Raw genomic sequence first — 17328 nt, forward strand, 5'->3', positions numbered from 1 at the left:
GGAGCAAAAAAAATCTTGTGATACATTGCATGCTCAGAAAAGATACTGAGCTGAGGCAATACATTGATTGGCATTTCCTCAGTTTAGTTAGTATTTTTGTCTTTACATGCATAAGAGTGCACCTGTGTGCAGTGCAGACAATGAAAAGGGAAAAATAGAATCCTATTCATGTAATTGGCTATGAAGTAAAGATTTTACCAGCATGACAGTGTGTCCACAGCCTCCTTCTCATTTCAGGTAGCACCACTAACTCAAGCTTTGGAAGAAGGAAAGCAGAGATAGCCTGTTCTGTCCAAATTCCTTGTGCCGTAATTGCCTCAGTCTAGTGCCTCCAGTGTCTATTAAATGAAGTTCAATGTAGAAAGATCTTCTTCATTGCCTTATGCTAACTACTTATAGAGGTGATGTGGACAGATGTGTTTTGTTCTAGGTGTCCCCTTTCTGTCCCTGTCACCAGAAGGTGGTGGTGGTTGAGATCCTACATAATGCTGTGTAGCTTATACTCTTCTCTCATCATATATTCTGTAGTAAGTGGGGTCATAGTTGGGTTCTTGAGAGAAATCATTGCCTTGACAAGTGTTGAAGATGTAGGCAAGAGATGTTTCACTGCCTCATGTGGTGGGCTCATTGAAATGGGGATCTTGCTGCAGATGTACCTGAGGCAGCCTGAACTGACAGCAGTAGAGAGAGTAGTTGCATGGAAATAAAAACAAGAAATAGGGGTCTTGGAACAGAGTGAGATCAGTGTCCTAGGAGAGAAAATGATGCATAGTAGTATAATTATTGCTGAAACTATTTTGGTTCTCAATATTAGTTCTGTTCACAAATGCTTCCATGTGCTTGTTTGATTTAGAACCTCTTACATTTTCCCCATTTCATGTCCATGCTTTCCTTGTGTGTCTGCTAGACTCCATCCCTGCTTTTCTGAATTTCCAGAAAGATCTCAGCTTCCATCCATTGTTTTGTTGTTTAAATATGTACATTTGCAACACAGTAGGCAATTTACTGGGGAGGAGACAAACAGAGAATAATAGTTTTTCAAGATTTCTAATGTCCAGATATTGCCATAAATGCATAAAATCTTGGGGATGAAATCATGCCTGTTATAATTTGATTTCCACAAAAAACTTTTCTTATAGAATATAAACATCTCTAGAGAGGAAAAGTAAAAGTACAGTGGCAAGTATGGGTCTTCAAACATTAACATACTTAGATGCCTGTATGGACAGTTTACAATTTTTCCTAGCCCCTTATCTGCAATCTTAAAATTATGTGCAGTAGAAGACAAAGATTTAAAGACAAGAAACTTCTTAGATAGAAGCTAATGCAAAGTGGAGAAGCAGCCATTAAGATGGTAAAATACCCTGTACAAGTATTGTATATCTCCATAGGGAACACTGTATAAGAAAGGCTAGTTGATCACAAGGTTTCTAGGGCTCATAAAATACGTTGGTGTCATTGCAGCTGGGAAGTTTTGAGATTCCTGCTGTCTAATTTGAGAATGTGGATCCAAGAGTATCGTTTTGATGGCTTCCGATTTGATGGTGTAACATCTATGCTGTATCACCATCATGGAATTGGTAAGTCACTTATTCACCTCTGGTCTGTGCAGTCCTGTTGTAGCCCTGTTGTGGTAGAAACAGTGTTGTGAAAGTTTAATGGATTGCTCAAAAAATTAGATTTGCTACTGTGTCCTGGTTCTGCTGTAGAACAAGGGGACACAGTCTCAAGCTGTGCTGGGGGAGGACTAGGCTGGATGTTAGGAGAAAGTTCTTCAGAGAGAGAGTGATTGGCATTGGAATGGGCTGCCCAGGGAGGTGGTGGAGTCACCATCCCTGGAGGTGCTCAAGCAAAGCCTGGCTGAGGCACTTAGTGCCATGGTCTAGTTGACTGGCTAGGGCTGGGTGCTAGGTTGGACTGGGTGATCTTGGAGGTCTCTTCCAACCTGGTTGATTCTATGATTCTATGACTAAATTTGCCTCATAATGCAAAATCCCTGGGGCATGTTGCAACTGGAGCCTTTAAAACTTCCTTTCTTATTAGGCACAGGATTCAGTGGAGATTACAATGAATATTTTGGCCTACATGTGGATGAAGATGCTTTGTGTTATCTAATGCTGGCCAACCACATGATTAATGTTTTGCATCCGGAATGCATAACCATAGCAGAGGTAAGAACAGAACTTGGCATCCTCAATGGCATTAATATTGATTAGTTTTCTTTAGAATGCGAATTTCCTGTAATTATCAAATAAGAAGATAAAAAATATTGACTGGGAAGCGAGTGGCTGGAGAGCAGCCCTGAGGAGAGGGATTTGGAGGTGCTGGTGAACGAGAAGCTCAACATGAGCCAGTAGTGTGGACTTGCAGCCCACAGGGCCAACCCAGATCCTGGGCTGCATCAGGAGATGTGTGGCCAGCAGGTCGAGGGAGGTGATTCTCCCCCTCTATTCCACTCTGGTGAGACCCCACATGGAGTACTGCATCGAGTTCTGGAGCCCCTATTACAAGAAGAATGTGGATGTGATAGAGGGTGTCCAGAGAAGGGCCAGGAGGATGATTAGAGGGCTGGAGCAGCTCTGCCGTGAGGACAGAGTGAAAGAGTTGGGGCTGTTGAGTCTGGAGAAGAGGAGGCTCCCAGGAGACCTCACTGTGGCCTTGCAGTATCTGAAGGGGACCTACAAAAAAGCTGGGGAGGCACTTTTTAGGCTCTCAGGGAGTAACAGGGCTGGGGGGAATGGAGCAAAGCTGGAGGTGGGGAGATTCAGAGTGGATGTGAGGAGAAAGTTGTTCAGCCTGAGAGTGGTGAGAGGCTGGACTGGGTTTCCCAGGGAGGTGGTTGAGGCCACATCCCTGGAGGTGTTTAAGGCCAGGCTGGATGAGGCTGTGTGCAGCCTGCTCTAGGGTAGGGTATCCCTGCCCATAGCCAGAGGGGCTGGAAGTAGATGATCCTTGTGGTCCCTTCCAACCCTGACTGATTCTATGACTGTATTATGGGCAGAGTTTGCCTTGTGGGAAAGAAAAATGGAATATGCACTTTAGGAATTTGCATTAATGGGTCATTAATGTGAGAATTTCTGTTTGCTTGTTTTCCTTTCATCTCCTTGAACTTGTAATGAAATTTGGGTTTATTATTTTGTTGTTTCTGCATGATTGCTGTTTATCACTAGTGACTCATGATTAGCAACCGTAGCGTAGTTTTGCGTGTCTTGGGCTCTGTTGGCATAATCAACAATTCTTCTTCAAAATGTGTCAAATTTGTAAATGCTGATTATGTATACTAATCTAAATTGTAGTATTAAGTTTCTCCAGGTTTCTGAGGGAGTAAGTGGACCATGTTTCTTGAGTTGATTTATATCAGTTACACTTTTTGGATTGAAAAGCATTACTGTTAGTGTGATGGTTTGGGTGTTACCCACCCAGAGATGTTGAGGTGCTGGAATGTGTCCAGAGAAGGGTGACAAAGCTGGTGAGGGGCCTGGAACACAGCCCTGTGAGGAGAGGCTGAGGGAGCTGGGGGTGTTTAGCCTGGAGAAGAGGAGGCTCAGGGTGACCTCATTGCTGTCTACAACTACCTGAAGGCAGGTCGTGGCCAGCTGGGGGTTGGTCTCTTCTGCCAGGCAACCAGCAATTAAACAAGGGGACACAGCCTCAAGTTGTGCCAGGGGAAGCACAGGCTGGATGCTAGGACTAAGTTGTTGGCAGAGAGAGTGATTGGCATTGGAATGGGCTGCCCAGGGAGTGGTCAGGTCACCATCCCTGGAGGTGTTGAAGAAAAGCCTGGCTGAGGCACTCAGTGCCATGGTCTAGTTGATTGGCTAGGGCTGGGTGCTAGGTTGGACTGGATGATCTTGGAGGTCTCTTCCAACCTGGTTGATTCTATGATCCAGAATAGAACAAGACACTGTCCCACCCCCCACACACTTAAGAAATCACCCAGACTAGATTCAGTGGCTGGAAATTAAAGAATGAAGCTTTGTATTTACCGCTTAGCACAATATACAAGCAGATATATACAATATTTACAGCTATAGACAGAAATATACAAGTTAAACAAGTGATACAGAAACACAGCAACCCTCCCAGAAAACAGAGACCCCAGGAGGGGCTCCCAAACACCTTTCCACCTCCTTTTCACCCCTCTACCTTATCCCAGACTTTGCCTTATGTTCAAAGTGAGTTTGGAGGAGTGGCCAAGGGGGTTAGGAAGCAGACAGATTAGTTAGGCAGCAGGTTAGAGAGAGAAGTGCATGCATCCAAAGCCATAGAGCACAACTCTGTTATCTATATTTGTGTTCTTGTATTTATACATCTCAGCAAGCCTATGAGTGAAGTAGCCATCACCACTGTTTCCTTTTCACAGCCAATAATCTAATTTCTCTCACTAAAATATCCCAGCTAGGCTCAAACTAGCACAGTTGATACAGGGAACTTTTAATAGTATGAAAAAAAACAGAGCACTAGCATTACTTTTCTGTGAATAAGTACATTTTGACCTTGAGAATTTTTATGTTTATATCATTCTTGCCATTTAAGAGGAAGGAGTTGCCTCTATCTGATGTCATTAGGGACTATACAGATTACTAATAAAATTTTTAGGATTGCTTAATAGCTCCCTATCTTCAGAAAACAAAATAGTACTTCATTTCTTACTTATGGTCAAGTTGTCTATTATCACACAGTATCACAGTATCATCAGGATTGGAAGAGACCTCACAGATCATCAAGTCCAACCCTTTACCACAGAGCTCAAGGCTAGACCATTATATACAACTACTGATAAAAGCTTAATGACAAGCTACCAAAGCTAACATCTGGTGAGCAATTAGTTAATAAACCTGAGATGGTGTGCTAGTTTGAGCCTAGCTGGGATATTTTGGTGGGAAGAATTAGATTATAGGCTGTGAAAAGGAAACAGTGGTGATGTCTACTTCACTCATAGGCTTGCTGAGATGTATAAAAACAGGAACACAAGCATAGACAGTGGAGTTGCTCTCTGGGCTTTTTGGGCTGCACTTCTCTCTAACATAACTTTCTGTCTGTGTGACTAATCCATCTGCTTCCTAACTCTACTAGATGACCCTCAAAACTCACCTTGAATGGAAGGCAAAGTCTGGGGTAAGGTAAAGGGACGGTAGGGAGGTGGAAGGTTGGTTGGGAGCCCCTCATGGGGACTGGTTTCTGGGAGGGCTGTTGTGCTTCTGTATTACTTTTTAACTTGTCTATTTCTGTCTATAGCTGTATATATTGTAAATATCTGCTTGTATCTTGTGCTAAGCTGTAAATATAAAGCTTCATTCAATTTCCAGACCAACTGAGCCTAGTCTGGGTGATTTTCTTAAGTGTGGGGTGGCAGGTAAGACCCAAACCATCACAGATGGTTTCATGGAGCTGTGGGCCTATTTGAAGTAAAATTTGTTAATTTTCTAGGTAGTCGTAGTTTATAATCAATCCTATCAATGAAATTCTGCATTCAGTCTGCTTCTGTTACCTGGGATAAGAGTTATTTGGTTAATAATATATGTCTTCAGTTTTGTTTGGATTGGAGACTGCTTCATTTTCAATACAACATTTTTCTGTTGGAGGGAGTCGCTGCACAAAATTCAGGATTTATCTGTGTACTGCAGATTAAAGGAGAGTTTCATAAGCAGAAACTGTTGACACGATTGAAGCCTACAAAGTGCAGTGAAGAATGCCTGCTTGCCTCTAGTGATGATGGAATGAGTGCCACATGAGGAAAATGTTTTTATCTAGCCATGACTAATTATAATACTTAATTATTCACTGCTAATTTCTGCAGCTGTTTTTAATATTCTGAGTAGTCACTGTTAATAATCTCTAAGCTTGTAAGAATTACTGGCTACATACTTATTTTTCTTGGTGGCCTTCTAAATAAAGCAGTGATTAAAGTTTTGTATAAGGAGAAGAAGATACTGAAGTAAAATTACATCATGTCTCCCATGATATCCTAGTGAACAACCTCAGGAAGTGTGGAAAGAGCAGACAGTGAGGTGGATTAGGAACTGGTTATAAGATAGAATTCAAAGAGTGGTGATCAGTGGTGCTAGGTCCAGCTGGAGAGCTGTAACCATTGGAGTCCCCCAGGGATCAGTGCTGGCTCCAGTCCTGGTCAACATTTTCATCAGTGACATTGATGAGGGGACAGAGTCTGCTCAGCAAGTTTGCTGATGACACCAAACTGGGAGGCTTGGCTGATACAGCTGAAGGCTGTGTGGCCATACAGTGAGACCTGGACAGACTGAGAGCTGGGCACAGAGGAACCCGATGAGGTTCAACAAGGACAAGTTCACAGTCTTGCACCTGGGAAGGAATAATAAACTGCACCTGTACAGGTTGGGAGGTGATCTGCTGGAAAGCAGCCCTGTGGAAAGAGACTTGGGAGTGCTGGTGGATAACAGTTAACCATGGCGCAGCAATGTGCTCTTGTGGCCAAGAAGGCTAATGGGATCCTGGGGTGTTTTAGGAGGAGTGTGTCCAGCAGATCGAGGGAGGTTCTGCTCCCCCTCTACTCTGCCAGGTGAGACCTCATCTTGAATACTGTATTCAGTTTTGGGATCCCCAATTTAAGAGGAACAGGGATCTGCTGGAGAGGGTCTGGGGACTCCAGAACTGGATGCAGTGCTCCAGGTTGAGTCTTAGCAGAGCAGAGGGGGAGAATCTCCTCCCTTGACCTGCTGGCCACACATCTCCTGATGCAGCCCAGGTTCTGGTTGGCTTTCTGGGCTGCAAGTGCACACTGCTGGCTCATGTTGAGCTTGTCGTTCACCACCCCCCCCAGTACAGGAAGGCTGTGCATTATGCATGTATGCTTATGCATATGTAACTTCAATTGCAAACTATTTTTCATTAGTCTAATGCAGCAGTTGGATTGAAAACTGGATTGAGTCCAGATTTCCAGAATGAGCATCCTAATTCAGTCCTAGCTCTAGTCAGACTTTAATTCCCTAAGTTATTGTGTACATGAACGAGGTGAGTATTAATCCATACCCACTGTGGTGGAATGGCTTCTCACTGGCACAAGTTAATAACATTGAGAGCAGATAGATATTTCACAGATTTTTATTAGAGATTTGCCTTTTCTATGCAGCTAAGCTAACTTTAGAAACAGAATGCTGTGTGGCATAATTGCTTAATAAAATGGTGAAATAAATATTTTAAGGCCTCTGAATTATGAATTTAAGAATGATCAGCCTGCATCAATATGAAACTGGAAAATTATGCATGGGCAGCATGTCTCTTTCTAGGGCTAGCTGGATCAATAGTTGTGCTTTTGTGCATTTAGGAACAGAGTAGAAATTGTATTTTTCTTCCTTAACATGCTTCATCTTCAGCCTTTTTGTTTTTATTCCATTCCTTATGCAAAATATCGATGAACAAAATGAAGGTTTAATTTGTCTTTTGTTGACTGTTTTTCTATGGATTACTTGGAGCTGAAGAGGGCTAATTATTTCACATTTTGCATCTACTGAGATCTCTTCTCCCTCAAATATTTACTCTGTTAAACTATTTTTAGTATAGAATCATAGAATCAACCAGGTTGGAAGAGACCTCCAAGACCACCAAGTCCAACCTAGCACCCAGCCCTAGCCAATCAACTAGACCATGGCACTAAGTGCCTCATCCAGGCTTTTCTTGAACACCTCCAGGATTGGTGGGTCCACCACCTCCCTGGACAGCTCATTCCAATGCCAATCACTCGCTCTGCCAACAACTTCCACCTAACATCCAGCCTAGACCTCCCCCAGCACAACCTGAGACTGTGTCCCCTTGTTCTATTGCTGCTTGCCTGGCAGAAGAAACCAACCCCCTCCTGGCTACAGCATCAGATCCTCTTCAACTGGTCTCTTTCCTTCATTTGTGTTTTCTCTGTGAACTACATAAATCTTTATATATTCTTTCAAAATGAGAGGATGAAATTCTGAGCTCACTGACACTTATAAAAAACTTGCTATTTACTGAATATAGGAAACCCCCACCTGGCTACAGCCTCCCTTCAGGTAGTTGTAGACAGCAATGAGGTCACCCCTGAGCCTCCTCTTCTCCAGGCTAAACAACCCCAGCTCCCTCAGCCTCTCCTCACAGGGCTGTGCTCCAGGCCCCTCACCAGCTTTATTGCCCTTCTCTGGACGCATTCCAGTACCTCAACATCTCTCTTGAATTGAGGAGCCCAGATCTGGGCACAGGACTCAAGGTGTGAACAGTAATAATATTCGTGAAACATCACGATGCTTTTCCCTGTAAGTTTTGCATTCAAGCAGCAAATTTGGCTATAGAAATCACTCACTGATATTTTAATTGTTATCCCTTATTTTGTGTGTGTGTTTGTTTTGGTTTTTTACTTTAAGGATGTTTCTGGAATGCCAGCTCTTTGTCGTCCTGTCGCTGAAGGAGGAGGTGGTTTTGATTATCGACTAGCCATGGCTATTCCAGATAAGTGGATTCAGGTGAGATTTTTTTTTCCCTAAAAAATACATTCTGTTTTTCAGAATAGGACTTTTACAAGGGTTTCTAGTGATAGGGTGAGAGGGCATGGATAGAAGCTTGAGCGGGATAGATTTAGACTGGATATTAGAAAGTCTTTACAGTAAGGGTGGCGAGACACTGCAATATGTTGCCCTGGGAGGTCATGGAAGCTCCCTTTCTGGGCATGTTCAAGGCCAATTTGGGTGAGGCCTTGAGCAATCTAATCATAGAATCAGTCAGGGTCAGGAGAGACCACATCTAGTTCCATCCCCCCTGCCATGCCCAGGGACACCCTACCCTAGACCAGGCTGGCCACAGCCTCATCCAACATGGCCTTAAACACCTCCAGGCATGGGGCCTAAACCACCTCCCTGGGCAATCCATTCCAGGCTCTCACCACTCTCATGCTGAAGAACTTCCTCCTCACGTCCAGTCTGAATCTACCCAGTCTGAATCTATCCAGTGGCCTCAACCTCCTCTCTGGGCAGCCCATTCCAGGCTCTCACCACTCTCAAACTAAAGAACTTCCTTCTCATGTCCAGTCTAAACTTACCCATCTCCAGCTTTGCCCCATTCCCTCTAGTCCTGTCACTACCTGATATCCTAAAAAGTCCCTCCCCAGCTTTTTTGGTCTACTGGAAGTTGTCCCTGACAATGCCAGGGTGAGTAGAACTAGATGATCTTTAAGGTCCCTTCCAACCCAAACCGTTCGGTGAATCTGTGTTTCTTTATCTGTGCATACACAAACCCACTTCAGAATCCTACTGACAAGTTTTACTCTCTGTTCTGTTAATATCCTATTAAAATAAATTCTGACAGGTCTGAGCACAAGTGTGTTAGTGGCTGAAATGAGAGCTGTCAGATACCACATAGATACCAGAAGATAAGCAAGTTTAGAGGCTACATTCTAGCTGATACTTGTTTTGTCTGTACAATACACATAGGCTCACTTTGTCTGAGATAACCTGTGTCTTGCAACAGCTATAAAATATCTAGAAGAATAACCTCCTTTGCCCTACTGGCCACACTGTTCCTGATGCAGGCCAGGATACCATTGTCTCTCTTGGCCACCTGGACTCACTGCTGTCTTATGTACAGCTACTATCCTCAGTACCCACAGGTCCCTTTCTTCCTGACTGCTCTCCAGCTACTCTGTCCCCAGCCTGTAGCACTGCTTGGGGTTGTTGTGGCCGTAAGTGCAGAACCCTGCACTTGGCCTTGTTAAATTTCACCCCATTGGCCTCTGCAGGGCTCTCCTGCCCTCCAACAGACACACCTGGTCCTAGCTTGGTGTCATCTGCAATCTTACTGATGCTGGACTCAATCCCCTCGTCCAGATCATCAGTAAAGATATTGAACAGGACTGGGCCCAGCACTGATCCTTGGGGAACACCATTAGTGATAGCTGCGAACTGGATGTGACACCATTTACCACCACTCTCTGGGCTCAGCTGTACTAGTTCAGAATAAAGACAGATGTAGTACATAATAAGATTCCACAGATGGACTTGAATGTGTTCAGAGCTATAACTTATGCAGTTGTGTTTTAGGGCTCTTTTGAAAAGTCTGAGAGTACTTGGCCAATCTGAATGTTACATTACATTAGCTGTCTTGCTGTTGTTGGTCTTTTATCACTTTGATTTTGATTTTTTTATGTATAGTCATATATATTTAAGTTGTAGTGTTCAGTGGAGGTCTATAAAGTACTATAGGAAAAAGAAAGGACTAACACTGAAACTAGACTAGATTTAGAAGAGAGAGGAAAGAGTGTCATAGGAGACAGAAAGTTCCTATTGATGTGAATGTAATTAAAAAGTCAGCTAGCACAGGAAAAATGGTGAAATGTGATGTGCACTTCGTGGCAATAGCATAGCCCTGTCTTGCAGCAATCCTTTCTCCACCACAAAGCCCAGTGGTTAAACTGTCACTGGAAGCTGCCATCTATCAGGGTTGCTTGAAATACAGGACTTCTTTCAATACCATGTGTAGGCAGGTGTATGCCCACATATTTCTTCCCTGTTTGTGCTGCAGTGCTTTCTTGCAGCTCCTATCAGTCACATTGCTGGCTGTATCAGAGGGTTGATGTAATTTATGGCAAGTCCTGTCATCCATGCTTTTATGTGGAAGTACAGGAGAAAGTGTTCTATTTATTATATTTATGTAATGGAATTTAAGAGAAAAATCTCTTTGGATTTGGCCATCCAGAGAGATCTGGACAGACTGAGAGCTGGGCACAGAGGAACCAGAGGAAGTTCAACAAGGACAACTGCAGAGTCCTGCATCTGGGGAGGAATAACAAACTCCACCAGTACAGGCTGGGAGGTGATCTGCTGGAGAGCAGCCCTGTGGAAAGAGACCTGGGGGTCCTGGTGGATAACAAGTTACCCATAGCACAGCAATGTGCCCTTGTGGCCAAGAAGGCCAATGGGATCCTGGGGTGTATTAGGAGGAGTGTGTCCAGCAGATCAAGGGAGGTTCTCCTTCCCTTCTACTCTGCCCTGGTGAGACCTTATCTTGAGTACTGTGTTCAGTTTTGGGCTCCCCAGTTGAAGAGGAACAGGGATCTGCTGGAGAGGGTCCAGCAGAAGGCTATGAGGATGATTAGGGGACTGGAGGGCATGGCTTATGAGGAGAGGCTGGGGGACCTGGGGCTTTCTAGTCTGGAGAAGACTTAGAGGGGATCTAATATATGTTTATAAGTACCTGAAGGCTGGCCAGGAGAGGGGGGGACAGGCTCTGCTCACTGCTCCCTGTGATAGGAAAAGGAGCAATGGGTGTAAGTTGCAGCAAAAGAGGTTCCACCTCAACACAAGGGGGAACTTCTTTACTGTAAGAGTCACAGAGCACTGGAACAGGCTCCCCAGAGAGGTTGTGGAGTCTCCTTCTCTGGAGACTTTCAAGGCCTGTCTGGATCTGTTCCTCTGTGATCTGTGTTAGATAGGATTGTCCTGCTCTGGCAGGGGGGTTGGACTCAATGATCTCCTTGAGTCCCTTCCAACCCCTAACATCCTGTGAGCCTGTAACTATTGGAGGAAATCTCATTGCTTCAAAACTTGGAAACAGGAGAAGCTAAAGTAACAGATTTCACAATCCATTGGAAATACCTTTGCTAAGGTAACCTAGAAAGGAAATAATGTGCTTTTTAAAACAGCTAGAGGGTGTTTTTAATGGTCTTTCCTTTTTTCTCTGCAGATAATCAAGGAGCTGAAAGATGAGGACTGGAATATGGGCAATATTGTGCATACACTAACAAACAGACGGTATGAGGAAAAGTACATTGCATATGCAGAGAGTCATGACCAGGTATTTATCTGTATTTTTAAGCAAGTAAAAGTTAAGATAGAATCAACCAGGTTGGAAGAGACCTCCAAGATCAGCCAGTCCAACCTAGCACCCAGCCCTAGCCAATCAACAAGACCATGGCACTAAGTGCCTTGTCCAGTCTTTTTTTGAACACCTCCAGGGATGGTGACTCCACCACCTGCCTGAATTCACCTCCCAGATTCAGAGGTTTGGGTGTTATTGGAAAGTATAGACAATGATTTCAAAGTTGGGTCGATCTGGGCTAGTGCTTGGCTTTTTTGGTGGAGCTGTCTTGTGATTTTTTTTTTAAATGTATTTTTTATTTTTAATAAAGAGCTCCTGCTTGGAGTTGGAGAAGTGATATTATTTTCCTGGTTTGCTTTGGTTTTAAGAAATATTTTAGCTTCTTGGTTTGCCTGCCCGTGTGATGGTTTGGGTGTTACTCACCCCTCACACTTAACAAAAATAACTCAGACTAGGCTCAGTCAATCTGGAAATTGAAGGAAGCTTTGTATTTACAGCTTAGCACAATATACAAGCAGGTATTTACAGTATATCACAAATATATACAGTTACATACAGAAACATACAAGTGAAAAAAAAAATAACAGAAACAGAACACCCCTACCAGAAACCAGATCTGATGGTTTGGGTGTTCCACCCCCCTACTTTGGAAATCACCCAGACTAGACTCAGCTGGCTTTGGACATCTGAATGAAGCTTATATTTACAGCTAGCCCAATATACAAGCAGATAGTTACAGTATATACAGTTATAGACAGAAATAGACAAGGGAAAAGGTAATACAGAAACACAACTCCCCTCCCAGAAACCTGAGTCCCCAGGAGGGGCTCCCAACCACCCTTCCACCTTCTCTCACCCCTCTCAACCTTACCCCAGTCCCAAGGAAGAATGGAGGTTTGGCCAGGGGGTTAGGAAGCAAAGTGGATTGATCAGAGAGACGGCAGAGAGGCTAGAGAGGAAAAAATGCAGCTCAGATCTCCCAGGCAGAAGTGCTTTATCTATGTTTGGATTCTTATACATCTCAGCAAGCCTATGAGTGAAGTAGACATCACCATTGTTAGCTTTTCACAGCCTATAGTCTAATTCTCCTGACCAAAATATCCCAGCTAGGCTCAAACTAGCACAGCCTGTCCTATGACACAGGCAGACATATAATCCATCGTTTTGAATATACACCTTCCCTGAAGAAAAATGGAGCACTATTCATGATGAGCATAAGCAGTATCACAACTTAGCAAGTGTGTTCACTGAATCAATGTTTATGATTGTTGTGTTCATTCCAGAAAATGTTTTGTCTCCAAAAGAATTTAGAACATCTCCTTTTGAGATCTAAATGAACTATTTTAACAAGTCAGATCAAAGCACAGCCGTTAGTATTGGTTCCGTGTATGGAAGAATGAAATGGTAACGATTGCTTCAGACCACACTCATCTCTCAGTCTTTGTAATGGATTGTATTCCTTTCATAATAAAGGGTGAAAGTAATTTACCTTCAGCTCTGTACTTAAAAAAAAAAAAAGATGTTGTATTTCCTATCCCTCCTATAACCAAAGACAACAAAAGTCTCCAAACCAGGACCTTTATTTAAGATTAAAAATAGTTCTGACTTGAGCAGCTGCATTTTGTGTACCTGTTTACATTCCTCTCTCAGAGACTGTTACACAATGTTCACTTAAGAAATGAGTGAGGAGTCCCAGTCCTGGTAAAGAACTTTCAGGTGTTAGATGGAAATAGATGTATTCTGCCATGACTTGCTTTTATTAAGGCTGATGCTTTGTCTTAATGCATCACATATAACGTAACTGTCGCTGGGTTTTATTTCACGCTGCATTTTCTCAATTGAGTTGTTTTCCACATCGATATGTATTTTTGGTTTGGAGTCTATTTAGAAGGTTTGTTTCTTTTGAATTTAAAAAAACCCAAAAACCTAACCACAAAATCAAAAAGAAATCAGAAAAGCAAGACAATTGCAGATGTGCACCAGGTGAAAAATAGGATAGAGAAACAAAACGGGAGCGCACGTGAAATTCAGTTGGAAGATGCTTGAAGTGATACAGATGAATGGCTTTTGTATGTTATAGTGGACTATAAGCTGACTGTTACCAGTCTGAATATGGGGCCTTGTGCTTGGTAAGTATGTGAAAATAGCACCTCGATGCTAGCAGCTGTCCAAAAAGCAGATACAGTACTGGAATTACTGAGAGTGAAACGGAAAGCAAGGAGAAAAAGCAGTGTGCCACTGCAGTCTGTCAGAGTTTGTATGTATCCTGAATGTTGGAGGCTTTAGTCCTGTGTTTCAACAGATACAGAACAGTCAGGGTTGGAAGGGACCACAAGGATCATCTTCTTCCAACCCTTCTGCCATGCCAGGGGACATCCTACCCTAGATCAGGCTGGCCATAGCCTCAGCCAGCCTGGCCTTAAACACCTCCAGGCATGGGGCCTCAACCACCTCCCTGGGCAACCCATTCCAGGGTCTCACCACTCTCGTGCTCAACAACTTCCTCCTCCTGTCCAGGCTGAATCTCTCCACCTCCAGCTTTGCTCCATTCCCCCTAGTCCTGTCACTCCCTGATAGCCTAAAAAGTCCTTCCCCAGCTTTTTTTGTAGCCCCCTTCAGATACTGAAAGGCCACAAGAAAGTTACCTGGGAGCCTCCTCTTCTGCAGACTGAACAGCCCCAACTCTTTCAGTCTGTCCTCATAGCAGAGGTGCTGCAGCCCTCTGAGCATCCTCCTGGCCCTTCTCTGGACACACTCCAGCATATCCACATCTCTCTTGTAATGGGGGCTCCAGAACTGGACACAGTAGTCCAGATGGGGTCTCACCAGAGCAGAGTTAGGGGGAGAATCTTCTCCTTTGACCTGCTGGCCACACTTCTCCTGATGCAGCCCAGGCTCTGCTTGGCTTTCCGGGCTGCAAGTGCACACTGTGGCTCATGTTGAGCTTTCCAGCAGTACCTCCAAGTCCCTCTCCTCTGGGTTGCTCCCCAGCCAGTCACTGCCCAGCCTTGTGCTTGAGATCGCCTTGACCCAGGTGCAGGACCTTGTGTTTGGTCTTGTTGCCTTGACCCAGGTGCAGGAGCTTGCACTAGGTCTTGTTGAACCTCCTGAGATGGGCTTGTGCCCACCTCTCCAGCCTTATTTACATCATAACTGGGAGAAAACACTTTGAGAGAGTTGGTAAGAATAATGGCAAGTGTGGATTGTTTTTTGTAAGGAGGAAACTAAATAGACTAAGACTCCTTAGAGCAGTAGAAGAGTATCATTGGAAGGGAAGGGATCAAAATCTGTAAAATTGTGGCTGGCATAGAAGATATGAATAGGAAGCATTTGCTTTCTCCTCTAATGGAAAGATTAGGACATACTAAATGTCACTCAGTAATGCCACATTCTGAGCCTAGAGAAGAATTATTCCTTGCAGTTATTCATTGCATTCTTTAGTCTTGCCATTGTTGCATAGGAGTATACCTTTTAAAAGTATTCTTTTACCTGTAAGAATAATCTGGAAATGCTGTTACATTGTTAGTTGAAAAGTAAAAGATGATGGTGCTTTTCAGCTAGACCTACTTAAAATTCATCTTTCTGTCTGAAATATAGTGGGAGTTTTCATGCTAGAGTGTAAAAGGAGAAAGGAGCTAATTGAACAAACCCCAGCTATTTACATACGAACACTCCAAAACGTTTTCAAGTACTTGAATGATAATATACTAGAATAATCCTTGTTGCATAGCATTGGTATGGCCATTCAAGGAACAGTAAGCACTAGCAAGTTGGTAATTCAGCCAATGTCTCTACACAGAGTTTTTGTTCTGATGTGAAATCACCGTGTGCTAGTTTGAGGCTAGCTAGAATGTTTTGGTGAGAGGAATTAGATCACAGGCTGTGAAAGAGGAACATTGGTGATGTCTACTTCACTAATAGGCTTGCTGAGATGTATAAGAACAAGAGTAAAAACATAGATAAGGGAGTTCGAGCACAGCCTGAGCTCTGAGCTGCGTTTTTCTCTCTAACCTCACCCTCCATCTCTCTAATTAATCCACTTGTTTCCTAACCTGGCTGTCTGACCTCCATTCTTCCTTGGGGCACAAAGCAGCGTCTGGGGTAAGGTAGAGGGGAGGGAGAAGGTAGAAGGGCAGTTGGGAGCCCCTCCTGGGGACTAAGTTTTCTGGGAGGGCTGTTGTGTTTCTGTATTACCTTTTACCTTGTCTATTTCTGTCTGTAACTGTACATACTGTAAATATCTGCTTGTATATTGAGCTAAGCTGTAAATATAAGCTTCATTCAATATCCAGAGCTGGCTGAGTCTAGTCTGGGTGATTTCCAAAGTGTGGGGGGTGGGGAACACCCAAACTACCACACATGGAAAACAAATCACATTCTTGATTGACTTGTAAATGAATATTTCAAATGCATTCTACATCTGTAAATCAGGACTGTTTATAACACTCTGTTATTTATACATCATAAGAACTTTACTTGAGATTTTTACTTGGTTTTTTTCCCTGTTTTCTATAAAAATACCAATCTGGTAAGTCTTTTTATCCACCATTTAATTTCTCTAGGCAAAATAGTTCTCAGCATTAGAACTATTAGAACCTAGGGTCACTGTGATCTGGTGATCACCAGTGGTGGCAGGATGTTTACTTCATAAACAGGGACTAAGTTGTTTTCACCAAGCCATATCCTTGTCTCCTCACTAATCCTGTGAAGTCTCCCTTTAAGATGTGGAGAACCTGCTTAAAGGAAAAAAAGTAAACCACAGCAGAAAAATAACTAGAGACATTTCTAGTGTACCCAAATGTTGTCTTCATTTCTTTTTTTCAACTGTTGTAGGCACTTGTTGGTGATAAGACATTGGCATTTCGACTGATGGATGCAGAGATGTATACAAACATGAGTGTGCTCTCGCCTCTTACTCCAGTTATTGATCGTGGAATACAGCTTCATAAAATGATTCGTCTCATTACTCATGCACTTGGAGGAGAGAGCTATCTGAACTTCATGGGTAAGTAATCTTAGGAATAAGTCCTTTATTTTCTCATTTACAGAATGCTTGACAGGGAAATAAAATGATCTGGAATCATCTTACGTCCGCAGTATTCATCACGATGCTGAAGTTTGGTTTAGTACAAGAGGTAATATGGATTGCTTTTTCTGTCTGTAAGACGTATTGGAAGACATGAAAATAAAATCAGGGTGGTCCCTAACTTGAACAAAACAGCTTGTGATAATCTCTAATTCAGGTTACTCTGATTTACCACTCGGACTAGTACTTTAAATTGTTGTTCTGTAAGTTTTTCAGATGGTGAGGAATGCTTGGCGCACCTGGCTTGTGTTTCATCTCTGTCATGTTCTCCTAAACTTTTCAGCTATGATAGCTCTGTGCCTCTTTCAGTTACTGTCAGGAAGTAATCTGGAAGCAGATGATGTATTTTCTTGTTTCACAGTGAAGAGCAGTGTCTTAATGAGGCAGGCAAGATGTCGTGGGGGGTCAAAACAGACCAGAATAGGCCTGAA

General features: G+C 43.2%; 1 protein-coding gene across 3 annotated transcripts in view; it reads left to right on the forward strand.

The window, feature by feature from the left end:
• Positions 1-17328, forward strand: part of GBE1 (1,4-alpha-glucan branching enzyme 1) — a 158186-nt gene that overhangs the window by 88829 nt on the left and 52029 nt on the right. For all 3 annotated transcript variants that reach the window (XM_064152290.1, XM_064152291.1, XM_064152292.1), the window contains exons 8-12: positions 1465-1580; positions 2044-2171; positions 8367-8465; positions 11677-11787; positions 16645-16816. In XM_064152290.1, the coding sequence (XP_064008360.1) occupies positions 1465-1580; positions 2044-2171; positions 8367-8465; positions 11677-11787; positions 16645-16816 (626 nt within the window). The remainder of the gene's footprint in view (positions 1-1464; positions 1581-2043; positions 2172-8366; positions 8466-11676; positions 11788-16644; positions 16817-17328) is intronic.

The sequence above is a fragment of the Pogoniulus pusillus genome, chromosome 12 (assembly GCF_015220805.1).
Source record: "Pogoniulus pusillus isolate bPogPus1 chromosome 12, bPogPus1.pri, whole genome shotgun sequence".
NCBI lineage: Eukaryota > Metazoa > Chordata > Aves > Piciformes > Lybiidae > Pogoniulus > Pogoniulus pusillus.